The sequence below is a fragment of the Bombyx mandarina genome, chromosome 18 (assembly GCF_030267445.1).
Source record: "Bombyx mandarina strain Sakado chromosome 18, ASM3026744v2".
Lineage (NCBI taxonomy): Eukaryota > Metazoa > Arthropoda > Insecta > Lepidoptera > Bombycidae > Bombyx > Bombyx mandarina.
In genome coordinates, this window is record NC_143224.1 from 1,891,263 (window position 1) to 1,908,289 (window position 17,027).

The 17,027-nt window shown below is 36.9% G+C and overlaps 1 protein-coding gene across 7 annotated transcripts in view; it reads left to right on the plus strand.

Annotated features, from left to right (window-relative positions):
• Positions 1 to 17,027, plus strand: part of sdt (MAGUK p55 family member stardust) — a 167,491-nt gene that overhangs the window by 88,267 nt on the left and 62,197 nt on the right. For 3 of the 7 annotated variants that reach the window (XM_089734536.1, XM_089734538.1, XM_028181377.2), the window contains 3 exons: positions 7,512 to 7,618; positions 10,588 to 11,207; positions 14,423 to 14,551. In XM_089734536.1, the coding sequence (XP_089590662.1) occupies positions 7,512 to 7,618; positions 10,588 to 11,207; positions 14,423 to 14,551 (856 nt within the window). The remainder of the gene's footprint in view (positions 1 to 7,511; positions 7,619 to 10,587; positions 11,208 to 14,422; positions 14,552 to 17,027) is intronic. The other 4 variants (XM_089734537.1, XM_089734539.1, XM_089734540.1 and 1 more) reach the window with 3 other exon arrangements.

The following is a 17,027-nucleotide window of genomic DNA, read 5'->3' on the forward strand; positions in this document are numbered from 1 at the left end:
ACCTAAAAAAAAAAGAGACCGATCCTTCGGTAGATTCAATGAAGCACTGCTCTAGCTCGGGCAGATTTAAGTAGGTAAATCCTCTCAGACTGAGCTCCGTGAGCTTGTCACAAATAACCCTGAAGCCAGAATAGCCTCTCAAGACTAATACATACCTATAGCGGAGAAAAACTGCATACGCGTTATTAAACTTAAATTCGAATTTGGAAACGTTTCAATAAAAAATATACAGCGTTAACTTGTCAATCTAAATTAAACAATGAGAGATCTAAATTACACAATCTGAATTGCGTTTGTATGTTCAGGCTCATTACGAACGCTAATAGACCGAGTGACTGGTGATCTGAAGCGGTGGAAAAAACTTGCCGGTGTTGTTAAATCCGTGATATCCAATCAGGAACAAAATAACAAACATACACGAAGTCGAACAGAGAGCCAGAAGTATTTTAATTTGTACGGTTCCAGATATTAAATTATTCTTATTCGAAGGTATTTTTTGCTTCATCTATATATTAATACGTGAAGCAAAAACTTTGTACCCCTTTTTACGAAAATTGCGCGGACGGAGGAGTATGAAATTTCCTACACTTATAGAGAAGCAGTGCAGAATGCTAATATTTTATTTAAATTATGCATTAATAATACATTAAATCAATAAAAAAAAACATTACACACACCACCATGTATTTAACACACACACATATGAATACTCTTTGTTTAGTGTAAAATTTTTGTTATTGCTTAGAGTCTGTGTGTCAAATTGAGAATAGGTTATTATAGTTTATCTTTAATATTATTTCTCTATAGTGTAGTCTTGGCGAAATCTGTATTATATATTAGAAGTAAAGTCTTTGACAATAGAAAACTATAATTTCAATTAATTATAATTTCGACTACTGCGGAACCACTAGTTGTTACTAAATCCGTAATCGTTGATAGATCACACACGATCATCGAACTCCAATATGGGATTCCTTCTACTATGCGAACCAGGGACTTGTGTAATATAAATACTTAAATACTTTTAAATACATACGTATACAAAGATTTTAGTATTTTTTTAATTGCTTACGTGAAGAAAAAGATAAATTTATCGTAACTTCTTTCGTTCAAACTAAGGAATTGTCATGAAAACTGAATGGGGCTTAATAAATAAGTATATTCTCAGGTAACCCTATGCTAACGTCCGTCAGGTGCCAAAGGAGCGCTATTGTCACTTGACCCATTTCATTCTCCGGCATCGCAGATAGTGCTCACATTGTTAAACGAGATACTCGCACTTGATACCCCGATGTACCTACCTACCTGTGTGATCCGTGATCAACTAAATATACGGAACATCTGAAATTGTAAAATGAATCTCAAACGTTTAGTTTTCCTTGGAATAACGTGAAAAAGTTGGTAGTTGATGTAATAGTGGAGTTCCACATTTCTATACAACAATATAATTTAGAAAGAGTAACTAACATCGGCTGCTTTTTTTTTTTTTTTTTTTCTGATGAGTGTGGACGATCTCACAGCCCACCTGGTGTGAAGTGGTTACTGGAGCCCAAATACATCTACAATTTAAATCTACCCGGGCGGGCTCACAAGAGGTCCTACCACCAGTAAAACCTACCACCAGTGTGTTCTAGATTTTGATTGGTTTGTTTGAATAACATTTTTTTCCGGTTTAATTGGGTTTGGTAGGGCGCATTGCGATCTTGCGCCAGCGGTATAACCATTTTGCTGATGTCCATCGCCAAACAGTTCCCCTTTGAAAGGACAGCAGCTGTACAATATAGTGTAGACTTCCAGATAAGAAAATACCTGCTTGGAATATAGAAAAGGGATATCCGACGATATTATATGATTCTAAAGCTAACAATGGGTTTTGTTAATTTTTCGAAGTCAGGTGGAGGCACGGAATCGGGTAATTGACACCGGTAATGCTATGGACAGAGAATAGCTGCTACCGTAATCTTTCACAGTGCTGACAAAACACTATGATGAGGTGGAAAGGTTCATTCCAGAGTCTGATGGTAACTACGTCACAAAACGAATACCTATCATTAGCTCGTCTGCCGTTTTGTTCCATTATTGCAGTAATTAATGATGCGTGTCATTAAATAAATGAAATTGCTAGCGATAAGTAAACAATGGTGACCGGCCTCGGTGACCGCAAATCGATACGTTTTCATTCGATTGTTCCGTGCGATGCACTCGATTCCATTATCGCCAGAACAAAAACATAATATCCCGCATATAATATAAATATATCTATTGGAAATGTATCATGAGCAGTTAATCTAGAAATCGGGGGGTATGCAGAAAAATATGCGAGGGTAATCTCATAATGATGCAAGGTGAACAAAAAACAATAGTCATAACCTAATTAAATGCTGGATCAGGAATGTATTAAACTATTTTAAAAGCTATTTACAGATTATAGGTGTTACATAGTGATTGCCGCCTCCCAATTTAGTCATGAATAAGGTGGAAGTGTCAAGTGTATTGTAATGTCTGTTTCATCCTCCCAATCGGAATTCATGACTACTTTACGGCAGACTACTTTTACTGGAGGAAGGACCTCTTGTGAATCCGCGCGGGTAGGTACCACCATCCTGCCTATTTCTACCGTGAAGCAGTAATGCGTTTCGGTTTGAAGGGTGGGGCAGCCGTTGTAACTATACTTGAGACCTTAGAACTTATATCTCAAGGTGGGTGGCGCATTTACGTCGTAGATGTTTATGGGCTCCAGTAACCACTTAACACCAGGTGGGCTGTGAGCTCGTCCGCCCATCTAAGAAATAAAAATAAAAAGAAACAGGAAGGATGGTATCACCTACCCCCCCATACGGGCTCACAATACAGTACGCCTAACCATCAGTCATTAAATGCCGGTTTGCGTTGGCACTTCGCTGGTAAAAGAATCTTGAGCCTTTTTATTGAGGGGCGTGTTCTATAACTGCGAGTGTAGCACCAAGAAACGATCAAATAATTGTAGTTATATTATAATTTTAGTGGCAGCCGTTACGTTTGGCTGCTTGCCACCCTTCGTATGGCTTCTAGAAATTCATTGCGATGCGACCGTGGCCTAATGGATAAGAGCCTGGAGTATTCGTAATGATAGGACCTCTTCTGAGTACGCACGGGTACCACCACCCCGCCTATTTTTACCATGAAGCAGTAATGCGTTTCGGTTTGAAGGGTTGGGCAGCCGTTGTAACTATACTGACACCTTAGAACTTATATCGCAAGATGGGTGGCGCGTTTACGTTGTAAATGTCTATGGGCTTCAGTAACCATTTAACACCAGGTGGGCGGTGAGCTCGTTCACCCATTTAAGCAATAAAAAATGGGAAAAGATGCTTAACGAGTCCTTAGTTGAAGTTGATTCAAACAGTACGTTGTGTTACCGAAAGCATGTCTCTGTCGACTCCGAAATTCGTGCTAGTCTTGATATTTGTGTCATAGAATGGATACGGAGATCTGCTTGACTCGGGGCAGACTAGTAAGGATTTTATGTTAGTCGCTCGTATTAGGAATATTGCGTCCGGTTCTGCGGTGCAATACATAAAATTGGAGAGAGTGTTGAAATATTTTTCTATTTTTTTTTAATATATATGGATATGGAGGAGAATAACCTCAGCAATAAGGATGCCGAAGATCGGGCAAAGTAGGAAGAAGAAGATTTTTCTTTTTCTTTCAATTCCGATGTTTAATTTCCGAAATTAGAAATCATGTAAATAGTGTAAATTGGCTGTTTGAGTGCTCGTCAGATGGCCGACGAACACTGATAATGTTAAAAGTACTACGAGTAATAATCACTTTCGTCAGTTGCTGTAGGATTTAATTTTTGTTTTTTCATTTTGTTTGCTATTCAAATACGTATGAAATAGTTGCAGCAAAATCCATCAGACTTCTTTTCTGAACAAATAACTACTCTTTAAACCCATGATATAATCACAAAAATATTATAACCTCACCTTATAAAAAAATGTACTTTTGTTATCCTTTTGAATAATTAAATATGACATGTTAAATTATGTCATAAAAACCTATTCTATAGTACAGGATTGTCATTAGTTATGGTTAAAGTATCAAGTTTGATTTCGTTACGAATTTTGTTTTTAAAATGAATTAGAAAATTCGTAACAAAGTAACAAAACAGGTACGTGCATTTGTGGCTTGGCGTTTGATTATATTAATTGATTTCCAAATAACTTAAAATATTATCAATTGAATTACATACACCATTATTTATTAATGGTCGTATTATAACTATTGTTTAACTTTAACGGGTGCACGAGTAGATTGGATCACTTAAATTAGTTTATAAGGAAATTTCGGACTATCTATTAGGAAATATCAGATGTTACAGGAAAACGTACAGTGTTTTTCAACCTTAAGGCATCTAAAGTTAAATGTTAATCTATTTATTCTAATGTGTTAGCATTACTTACGGTCTTTCGTAGATTTCTTTCTCACAGCGTTGACCAAATCATCGGTCCATTTCAACAATTCAAACTCCATTCCTGCGGATTTAGTAATTAATATAAAATTTCATTACAAAGATACAAAACGCTTGTGTTTTGTACCACACAGTAGACCGTGCGTTTTATATCCACGATGTGAGTCGGCCATACATCGGGCTCACAATAAAAATAAGGTTACGGACACATTGAGTCTCCTAAAGCCTATACTAGATATATTACCGGCCTATATGGGAGGGTTGTCGCGCGATGATATCTGCTGAACCTTTTTTTGTATTGTCAACCTTAATTTTAGATCGATTCAGTAATTTTTAGCTTCGCACGTAATGTTAACTTGTAGGCGAATTTGCAATATTTGCAATTTTAATTTTTTTTTCATGGTTCTTGTAGGCAGACGAGCATATGGCCCACCTGATTGTGACTGCTTACCGTCGCCCACGGACTTCAGCAATGCCAGGGGCAGAGACAAGCCGCTGCCCGCCTTAGCTAAAAAAATACAGAAATCTATTAAGGAATTTGAACGTACTCTTTTGAATCAAACATCTGACCTTTTGTTCGTGATGCCGAGATATTATTTTCACACGATATTTAAGTTATAATGGATTCGGGTTTACTTTTTAATATCGTTTCATATCTATAATATGACTACAGTACGGTAGTGTCGCGTAATGAAACCTCGTTCGTCGAGCTCAAGATTAAATTCTAGATTCTATTTCGTGGCGATATCGTTTCTCGAACGATCGATACAAAATATCTCAGCCGCCGAACGAACCCTTACTCTCAGCTGTTCACATTTCATCATTTAGTATAATCATTCGCTTTGTTTGACAATGCCTCTGGATATAATTGGAACGGTGCTACTCGATTCATTATTTGTCGACTCGATCGAGTTATTTTCAGCCCATTTTCTTAACAGACGAATCTAAATCTAAATGTTAATGTATTCGCTTTGTTGGTGAGTGGAAATCAGGAAAGCAATAGTGTCTGCATTTTTTTTATTGCTTAGATAGGTGGACGAGCTCACAGTCCACCTGATGTTAAGTGGTTACTGGAGCCCATAGACATCTACAACGTAAATGCGCCATCCACCTTGAGATATAAGTTCTAAGGTCTCAGTATAGTTACAACGGCTGTCCCGCCCTTCAAACCGAAACGAGTTTACTGCTTCACGGCACAAATAGGCGGGGTGGTGGTACATGCCCATGCGGACTCACAAGAGTTTCTACCACCAGTAATAATAGTTGCTTAAGGAACTTCAAGGGGACTATCAGTCTCTAGAAGATGAGAAAAAAAAACCGTAACGTAAACGTAACAATAACAACGGAAAATAGAAAAATCTGATTACGTATGTACCAACTTTTTTGAATTTAGTTATAGTATTATATACATATAGATATCTCTGTTCAAAGAATGAAATTATTGAGAAAAATACTTTCTGGGTTCATATTGTGAGAACAATGTTTGAACAAAGCATCTGTTCGCATTGTATTCAGAGATCAGAAGCCACAGTGTGACCACATTGACATTGACAGTGTGACCACGTTCGCAAGTATTAATGGATAGTGTTATCGATTTTTTTTTATCTTACTTGAAAGATTTTTACGAGAAAAACCAAACTATGAGTGTACACTAACTAAATAAATCTTAAGAGGTGCTCTCCACGACTTTCTCTGTCCACTAAATATCTATATCGGTATTTTACTGTGCTATGTTGGAGAAGCAAAGCAATCATGTAATCACGAATTACGTAAAAAGTTTTTATTCTACTGCCTTCAGCTACTTAAATTTCAACTATTTACATTTACTAGTGGTAGTCGAAATTCGAATTTAATTAATTGAAATTATAAGTTTGTACACTATTATGATTCTATTGTCAAAGACTATTATACTTCTTTATTCACAGATTTCGCCAAGACTACACTTTAGATAAATATTAATAAAGACAAACATTAAATGATCTATTCTCAATTTGACCACAGACTATAAGCCATAAGAACAGTTTGACAATAAACAAATAGTATGTGACTAGACACACACACGCGTGTCAAATACATGGTAATGTGTTTAATACTTTTTTTATTGATTTAATGTATTTTTTTATGCATAATTTAAAAAAATATTAACATTCTGCACTCCTTTTCTATATTCTCTATAAATGTGGGAAATTTCATACTCCTCCGTCCGTGCAATTTTCGTAACTATAACTTATAGGGGTACAAAGTTTTTGCTTCACGTATTAATATATAGATAAGCATCAAGTATTTTTTTCTTCTGTTTATAAATTCAATTAAGGCAGTGGCTTTATTAGGCATTGGTTTGACTCTGCCCCTGGCATTGCTGACGTCCTTAAGCGACAGTAACCACTCACCGTCAGATGTAGCGTACGCTCGTCTCCATACGATGGCGATAAAAAAATATAAGATTTTAATTATTCAGTTGTCAGTTCTATATCTTCATGGTCTATGTCAGTCTAGTCTCGATGGCGCAGCGGATGAGTTTCTTCCCCCTCCCATCAAATAATTAAAAAAGATGCGTGGTGTCGTGGGACACCGGATTGGAACGAAGTTCATTATTATAAAAATATTAATTTTAAGTTCTATTCGGAGTATAAAGAAAATAATTATTCGGGTATCCCTACATTTTTAATTATGATTTTTTTATTGATAAAAATAAAATAATAACTACTTTACAAAGTTATCAACTTTATTTTATTGCCGTTGTATGCAGACGAGCATACAACCCATCTGATGGTAAGTGGTCACCGTCGTTCATGGACGTCAGCAATGCCAGGGGCAGAGCCAAGCCGCTGCCTACCATTAACCATTAACTACAATGCCTTCGTAGACAAGACCATGATTTTTATAATAATAAGCAATATTTAATCATTGAATCAATTAACCAATCAATCTATTTTCAATAATAATTATTACCTTCAGTGATTTACTTATCTTGTAATTAGTGTAAATGTAAAGTTGTTAATCTTAGTAATAAGCAACATTATAAGTGAAGTAACATAAATATGCCATTAATTTCCAGGCCCCGAAGACGATCCGGCTCCAGCATCGTGGTGCTGGGCGCTGAGGAGGAGAAACGCCCGCCCCCGGATGACGACAAAGAGATGCTCTCGCTTTCTTCTGATACCGGTTAGTAAAGTTTCATCGAAACACTTCACCAGATGTTAGCACTTACAAGTACCCTGAGTCTCTTCTAAGAAGGATCGTTTTTAACTTTCACTAGAAGTGGCGACCTCAAGACTCTAGGTGCGCAGTGGCAAGAATCGCCTGATAGTAGTAGATAGAGTAGACCCGCCATTTAAAAAAAAAACTAGGGATTATATCTCGTGCTTACTTTGCACTTGTAGATGGTAATGTGAGGTGTGGACGTAAAAAGACTTGGAGAGATTGTGTAAAAGAGGATATGCCACAGAAGGGTATGAGTGCAGAGATGAAGCATGATAGACCTGAATGGAAAATGAGGAGAAGCCAAGCCGACTTCACGTAGTGGTATAAAGGCAAGAAGAACAAGAATATCTCGGATTTGTCTCATACAATCTGCGATAAGAATATCTTCGCGGCTTTGGGAGATTGAGGATGCTTAAATTCATTCGTCAAATATTTATACTTGACCATAAAGAGAATGAGATTGACTTAGGTATCGGACCGTTTTACGTATAGCATAGGCGTAATGCTGCCTGACTTAGTACTGCTGAGATACATAGTAATGATGCTATGCGTAGGCCTTAAAGTTGAAAATCGCGTATCATCATTTCATGGTGCCTCTGACGTTGTACTAATTTATTATAATAAATCAAAATAGCGAAATTGATTTTAGAATTGAACTGATTTAAATACTAAAACATTAACTTGTTATTTTAGTTCGTCAAAAACCATATTCGACATCACTGTGATGTTTGAAACATTCCTTATATTCTATGTTAACCTACTTAATGTAAACCTTTATAAACTAAGTGTCTATCAAATAAAGCGGAGTATAATATAATTCGAAAAAAAAAAAGTTACTGGCGACCGTGACAGGACGCTATAGAATCAGTTATTTGTGAAGCTATAGAATTAGGCATTTTTTTGCAAGCCCATTTGAAACAGCGACCTCTGGTAATTAGCCTCGAATTAATCTTATACAATCTCATATAGTAGTTGTAAGTAATTATATACATATATAGCTACAATACTCTTATATTAAAAATGTACAAATTTGTGAGATTTGATTGGTGTTTATTAACGATTCACGCAAAAAACTACTTGACAGATTTTGATGAAACTACGATGAAATGCGTAGCAACAAAATATTCTACTGTTCTGCCCACTGAGTTTCTCGCCGGATCTTCTCAGTGGGTCGCGTTTCTGATCCAGTGGTAGATTCTGCGAAGCACTGTTCTTGCTAGGGCCAGTGTTAGCAACACTGCCGGTTTGAGCCCCGTGAGCTTACCTACACGTCAAGGGGAAGCTGAAATAGCCTCTCAAGGTTATCAGCATAGGTAGGAAAAAAAACCCTCAATCTTATTATAAAAGAAGTCCTGAGATTCTATTAATTACAAATATTATTTGTTTTGTTTGAATTTATGAAATCATATTTTTATTACATATTTTTATTACGTCTAATTGAAATACAAGTTATCGTGACCTTACACTTTGTCAGACAATGAAACAAAAAATAAGGAAAATAAATGTAATTAATATGTTTTTTGTTCAGATGTCTTCAGTGTGCTCCTAAAGTCACTGGTTGTTTATTGAATGAAATGCGTCATTTTGAAATCGCTTTACCAATACAATAGCGTTGGTATAGCTTATTTCCTTCAAGCCGGAGGGCATAGTTGCTTAGGATGAAGTTACTCGTGGTAGGACATTTTGTGATCCCACACGGGTGGGTACCTATTTCTGCCGTGAAGCAGTAATATGCTTGAAGGGTAGGGCAGCTGTTGTACTGAAAACTGAGATTTAGAACTCATGTCTCAAGGTGGTGGCATTTACGTTGTAGATGTATATGGGCTCTGGTAACCACTTAATATTAGTTGGGCCGTAAGTTTATCCATCCACATAGCAACAACAACAAAAAAATAACAGGTACTGCTACCAAGGATACATTTTAAGACAGTAGCGCTAGTAGGAGTTCTGCAAGGCTGGGATCAATTACCCGCATCTTTAGACAAAAAAATAGCTTCCTTCATGTATGAACCAGCTCATAGCCAGCCCGGTGTTAAATGTCGGAGTTCATAGACATCACAACGTGTTTGCCGTCATCCAATTTGAGACACGAGGTCGATAGCACGAATTTTAGTGTTCAACGGCTTCGCAGCCGAGATAGGCGGGATAGTAGTACCTACCCGCACGAATCCTTAACGCCGAATCACCGGGAAAAAAAAGACCATGATAATCAAGATCCATTAAAGTGATTGAAACGTCTTGAAATGTAATGAATATTTTGCCGTAGGCAGCGATATGACTGCCTTTGACATTGACTATGACAGCCCGATGTACAAGGAGGTCAATCTGATGCATATATACTTTTTTAAGTTAAGGACATCCTCTTACACTCCACACAATCAGACTAAGCGACTTCGAAATATATGAATGGCCAAATATACATAATTGCAGAACAGCTTATCTGATAACGTATTTTATCGAAACATTCTAACAATATACAGTGCAAGGACGTACAGTATTCAAAACTCGATTGGCTGATACTATTTAACAAGCAAATATGAGTTATAGAGAGAGAGGCATTAATCACTGATTTTTTTTTGTTTCAATTTTTCCATTGCGAATTATGTATTTGATGTCAATGAGTAATGGTGGCGCATTTACGTTGTAGATGTCCATGGGCCCCAGTAACCACTTAACACCAGGCTGTGAGCTCGTCCACACACCTAAGCAATAAAAAAAAAGATACCCACCCACCCACCTTGAGATATAAGTTCTAAGGTCTCAGTATAGTTACAACGGCTGGCCCAGCCTTCGAACCGAAACACATTACTGCTTAACAGCAGAAATAGGCAGGGTAGTGGTGCCTACCCGTGCAGACTCGCAATACCAGTAAATAATATAATATATTACAATTTACAAATTAATTTTTTAATTTTTTTTCTTCATTCCAGGTCCCCACCGCGAGATGGCGGTGGATGTGCCGGACAGTTTCATCGCTCGGAACAAAACTCCCCCCCGGTACCCGCCGCCGCGGCCTCCCCAGGTACGTCTCCGTCCGTGCCGGGACGAGGATCCCCTCCTCTCCTCCGGCGGCTCCGGCACCAGTTTCGGCAGTAAACAAAGCACGGTTCAGACCCTCGACCTCTCAGGGCCCAGCTCTGATAACTCGGGTTCGTTCAAGAACGCTATCGAGTTGTTGTCCCTGCCCCAGAGTTCCGAAGGTTCGGGGGCCAGTTTTGGAAGCAAAAAAAGCAAGGGCTCCGCAGAGACAGCCAAATGCGGCGACTCTGACAGATCTGATGCGAGCGAACAAAAAATACAACTCCTCATATCGAGCGAGGACGATTCGTTGCTCGATTGCAGAGAAGGGGTATCGTACTCCGCTAGAACTGACACGGTACTGATTAGAGAGGCGCTGTACGCGTCTTACAAGCTGCCTCCAGGGTTCGATACGACGCCGGTACTGCTCGGGAGGGAGGTGGCCGTCGACGTACCAGATACCTTCGTGCAAATCGTGAAAACAACCCCAAAATATCCAGGAACCGTGGACAGAAAGAGCGTCGCTTTTCAGGTAACGGGCACAACGTGCACCGCATGGGATTCATTCTGGTCACCCGTCCGGGTTCAGGGGTCATAACAATTCAGTTCATCTACTAATATAGCGGGTACTTTTACTAACAATTTAATTGCATGATTATGGTGGAAGGGCGATTTGGATTATAACAAAACGCTTTGTAGTTCATATAGGAGATCAGCTAACTTCTTCATCTTTGGCAAAAGCAAATTAATATTCTTTGTATCTTTGTGAATTTTGTTAGGTTTTTCAAGTGGTAATATTTTAATTAAACAAATTAAATTGTACGTAGTAATAGCACGCAGTTGGTTGTGTAATATTCACAGTCCGATAAAATATAATGAGTAATAAAAGCCATATAATGTAATTCAGGAAATACCATTTTATGTATTAATCATTCTAATTAAATAGAAAGCGCCGGTTGTCTGCTGAGAGAAAACTTTGGTGGAACAATACATACATATGTATATAGTTAGTAATACCGCAATAACTATCGAGAAAGTATTTTATTTTATGACTGTGCAGCGCCATCTAGTTATATCTTTCTGAACTTAAAAAATGTTTACCATATTATTTAGATATACACTTTAAATCCTATTCTTCAGTCCATAAACGTCCATCGCTGGACACAGGCTTCCCCCAAGCCTCGCCCGAACGACCGGCTTAAATATCTTGTTTTAAATAATACCTTTATTGAGAAATCATGTACTAAAGTCATTTCGTGGCTGAAATAAGTTACACCATACTTCCATCTACATACATCCGATCGATTACGTCATGTCGTTTTTACCATTGCTCTTCCTGCCACTGAAGACGAGTTCATCCAAACTACCTGGCACCGCTGCTATTCGTCCGCTTTCAGAAATATTTTGTGCCAAGAACCATTCCTTTTTGGAATGAACTCCTCCATGAAATTCTGTGATCAGAGGTCGTCGATGCAAATGCTTGCAAGATTAGGTGTAACACCTAATCAAGTTCTCAAATCTATATCGCAGAAATCGTTGATTGTTTTATTGGACTAAATGACTTTCTGATCCTTCTGATTCAGAAATGAAGCGCTTTAGGGATGCATCCAATCGCTCATATTTTTGTACCGTTATCGACATAAGATTCTACAGGCCTGCTACGACCAAAACCGACGAATTTGCACTGGTGGTGTTAAGACCCTTGAGGTTCGTTGTTTCTTGAATTCTCTGTGTTCGGTGTTCAGTATCAGATACGCTGATGACACGAAATTGCTAGCAACTGGCGAATTAGAAATCTAGGACCTGATTCGACCACTTGGTCGACCATCACAAGAACTTCGTATATCCGATTGTTTTGAATCTTTCTACAGTTTTCCGTTTCGCTTCAGTGAATATTTTGGTGAATTAATATTTAAGCGCCTGTGATTTTGAAGACAATAAAAAAAGTTTTTATCAAGCCGGTAGTTTCAAGAAAAAAGCGTACTATCAACAAAAGACATTTTTGACTTTTATTGTATTGTAAATATACTGCTTCGTTTTATACATGTGATGGATGTTAAGGAGTGGCAAAGCCATTACGTTATAGCACTCTTTAAAATAAATAAAGACAAAAGGATTTAATGAAATGAAACAAGCCGCTCTGTTAGTGAAAAAATAAATGAATGCACATAACATTTCGCATTTCGCGATGCGTGACCAGGTTTTCGCTAGTTTAAAATAAGGATAGTGACAAAAATCATATGCAACAATATAATCAACAATCATTAATAACATCACGAAACATTTGCTTTTGCACCTAAAACTTTTCTGACTACGGTTCCTTAGATTTGTGGATTTTATTCCTGACGGATGCTATGAACTGAGAGGATTATACAGAGAGTCTGGTGGTTGACTTTGGCTGTTTCTGTAAAGGGTTTGATATCGCATTTGATGAATTGTGTAGTTTTAAAATTGCTTGTCTCGGGTCGTAGATTGAGATACTTTTATTTGTGTTACGTAGTTGGTATTTTAAAATACCTGAATATTTTTTTTTATAAATGAAAGTGTTTTATAAAAAATGCATGTTCTTATGTATTCATCAATGGTGTGTATCGTGTTAACTAAGAAATTTCACAGTAGAGGAAATTTTACCTTTGAAGATATTCTTTTGTAAAGAATGAAAATCAATGCAGCTTACAATTGAAACTCTAAACATTCATAGGAATTCAATTTTCAAATACTCACTGATAGTAGTTAGTGCATCTTCAAATTCACCTACCCGCCTATGAATTAAAAAAAAATCAAATATTCTAATTTGTTGTAATTCAGATTTCGACTTGATGTTCACATATTATTATCGTAGCCTAAGATTTTGAGACATTAGATTGAGGTATAATAATAGTAGTCTTTCCGTAAGACCTGAATGAGTAATTCACGTGGATAAAATAGGCTAAGTTCTGGAAAGTTCTCGCGGGTTTATAGCATTCTTTGCGACCAGTACTGAAAAAAAGAATTAAGGTGGAGGATAGGAGAAGGCTGATAGAGGACGAGGAAGTAGTAATTAGTTCGATCTGGTCGGGGCTTTCCGACCGTGCTTTCTGATGAATAGCCGTACAGACTGTGATGTGTCTATGGATTTTATAGGTCCGCAATTTAAATGATGCTCGCGATTGTCCGGGGAATTTGGATAAACTATACACTCCAACTATTATTTATGTCCCTTGATGTATTATAATTATTATAGTTTAAGCAGGTATATTGCAAGTAGTGATATATGTTAATAATAGTGATTTTTTTATGGTCATATGTATAAATATTGTTAAATAATATTGTGTTATTTTATAAATGTTTCTAAAATAATTATTTTTTTATAATGTGGGTAGTAATAAAATATTTGATTACTTTAAGTAAGTAAGCTTTAGTAAAAGATACTCTAGTTGATTTACTTACAAATCTTACTAATTCATTTGTTTTGTTACTAAATATGACACTGGTAAAGCTTCAAATGCAAAAAAAAAATCAATGTTCTTGGTTTGTTTATTGGCATTCCAACGTAAAGTAGATAGCGCGGGATTAGTTTTACTAAATTGATGCAGTGTACAATAGTAATTACGGTAATGTAATTGAAGTATTTAGTAAAAGATTTACCATCAGATATCTTCGGTTTGCTAATTATATGAAAAATTTCTACCCGCCTTTAATTAAAAATATACTATCCACTCTATGGTGCTAAATGTAGTGCAGGACTGATGATTAAACGTTTTCCAGCAGGTCAATGGCACAGCTAAGACTGCGGCTCCGGCCGTGCCCCCTCGTGAGGTAGCCAGGGACGCCCCTCCTCGACCTCCTGCCCATGATGTCTCTAAAGACCAAGTGGACTCCATAAAGAAGTATCAGGTAAGCGTTTTTTCAAGGCTTTTTTCGCGCGATTTTCCATGGATCCATCCATATGAAAACTGATTTTGAACGTTGAAGATCTTGTATAAGTTGTGTTACGTGAAAAAACTTACACAATATCTTGAAAGTACCAACTGATATTTGTAACTTAACAGATATCTTTAAGTTTTTGAATAGGTAAGTATTTTGTATCGATAAGAAAAAAAAAACTACACATTAGGATATGTAACGTTATTTGTTTATGTGGTGTGAGGTATCGAAATTAATTTCGAAAAAGTGATCTATTGCGAAGAATCGTTTTGAAATCCCTGTTCCAATGGGAGCGGAATATCCTTCGCGTACATTGTATCCTATCTATCCTACCTATCATATACGTGTTAGTATATTAGAAGACGTCAGCGGTATATACCTGATGACCGGGCGTGATTTGTTCCCAGTTATTTATTCCTTGAACGTGGAAGTCGTTTTAGGGATAGGGCTTAATATGACAACCCTGAATATCAGTGGCCTACTGACGTGTGATACGTACCTCTGACATGGCACGTTTAGGTACGTATAATTAGTCAATGACTAGAGCCCCGCGTACAGGAAGACGTAAACAATGTGTTCATCAAAGGATAACGCTTAGGTTCCGTACACCAGTTAATTTATAAAATACATTTTCAAACATTTGTGTGCGTGTGCTGTGGGTGTGTGGTGTAAAGTCGAAAGGGGATCCGGACAGGAGATACGATCGCTTCACTTTTCAAATAAACTAATATCCGTGATAGAAAAAGTGGAGAATTTTAATTCGATTCATTTCAATATTTTAATATCGTATCGAGCATTTGATAATTTATTAGTACTAGTGTTTCTGCAGTAGTCAAAATTCGACTATAATTAATTAAAATTATGTTTGAACATTACTACGGTTCTATTGTCAGACTATTATATTATTCCTATAGTCACAGATTTCGCCAAGACTACGCTATAGAAATACTCGTAATATTAAAGATAAAGAATATTAATTGACCTATTCTCAATTTGACTACAGACTTTAAGCAATAACAAAAGTTTGACAATAAACAAGAAGTATATGTGTGTGTGTGTGTGTGTGTGTGTGTGTGTGTGTGTGTCAAATACATGGTAGTATTGTAATGTTTTCTTTATTGATTTAATGTATTTTTAATGCATAATTTAAAAAAAATATTAGCATTCTGCATTTCTTCTCCAAATTCTCTATAAGTGTGGGAAATTTCATACTCCTCCGTCCGCGCAATTTTCGTAAAAAGGGGTACAAAGTTTTTGCTTCACGTATTGATATATAGATTATAAAATTGTGTGTGTGCGTGTGTGTGTTTGTGTAAATTTTTCATTGTAACTGTGTGTAAATTGTGTCCTCCACAATTAAATGGAAGCTCTTCGAAGCAATTATACTGAATCTTTATTTGTCTTCCTTAGACAGAGAAATAGAACATAAATTATTAACAGGCACAGTTGGAGGCAAAATGTACAACTAAAAAATTAGACTAAAATACTAAAGTAATAATAAAACACATTTTTTTCTTGTCTATTTTTCCTGCGAAGAATTGATCTAGAAAATACTAGGTAATTATTTAACTTTTGGTGAGAACGAGCGATAGTGGGGGCTACAATGTGTATCTGCTGTGGTCAGCGTGTTAGCATTTCAGGGCTGTCACAATATGAGATAAATACCGTAGATTGGAGGGAACCGGGACCCTTTCCAAATCAAACACAAATTTTCAATGGTTTTTCTTAGGATAATACAAATAAAAGTGAGATTAAAATGGTTCCGATGGCTCAAATTTTTATATACGATGCGTTATTATATATAGTTCATTACAAAATATATACAAAAACTGAAAAAAACTAGCTTGACCCGATTCACCTTGGCTTTGGGGTGAATCAGGTTACGTATAGGGACAATAGGACTGGCACTATTTAGTTGTTAGGTAGGTACCTAACTTTATGTAATTAACTTTTTAGTATCTTTAATGAGTTACAAATTTTTGATGACAAAATTAAACTATATTTTGTCACTGGTGGTAGGACCTCTTGAGAGTCCGCGCGGGTAGGTACTGCCGCCTATTTCTGCCGTGAGGCAGTAATGCATTTCGGTTTGAAGGACGGGGCAGCCGTTGTAAATATATTTGAGACCTTAGAACTTATATCTCAAGGTGGGTGGCGCATTTACGTTGTAGATGTCTATGTGCTCCGGTAACCACTTAACACCAGGTGGGCTGTGATTCGTCCACCCATTTAAGAAATAAAAAAAAGATACCCGCATATTTTTTATATTGCTGTCGGGAAACATCTCGAAAGATCTGGAAGCCCATTTACCACATTAACAAAATTGAGAATTTAAACAAAAATGTGTTAAGCTGGACGGAAGAATTCACATTGCACACCACAGTAAACTCATAGAAAAGTCTACTCAAAATAATATTTTGATAAGGGTTCTCGAGGCTTTCGCACG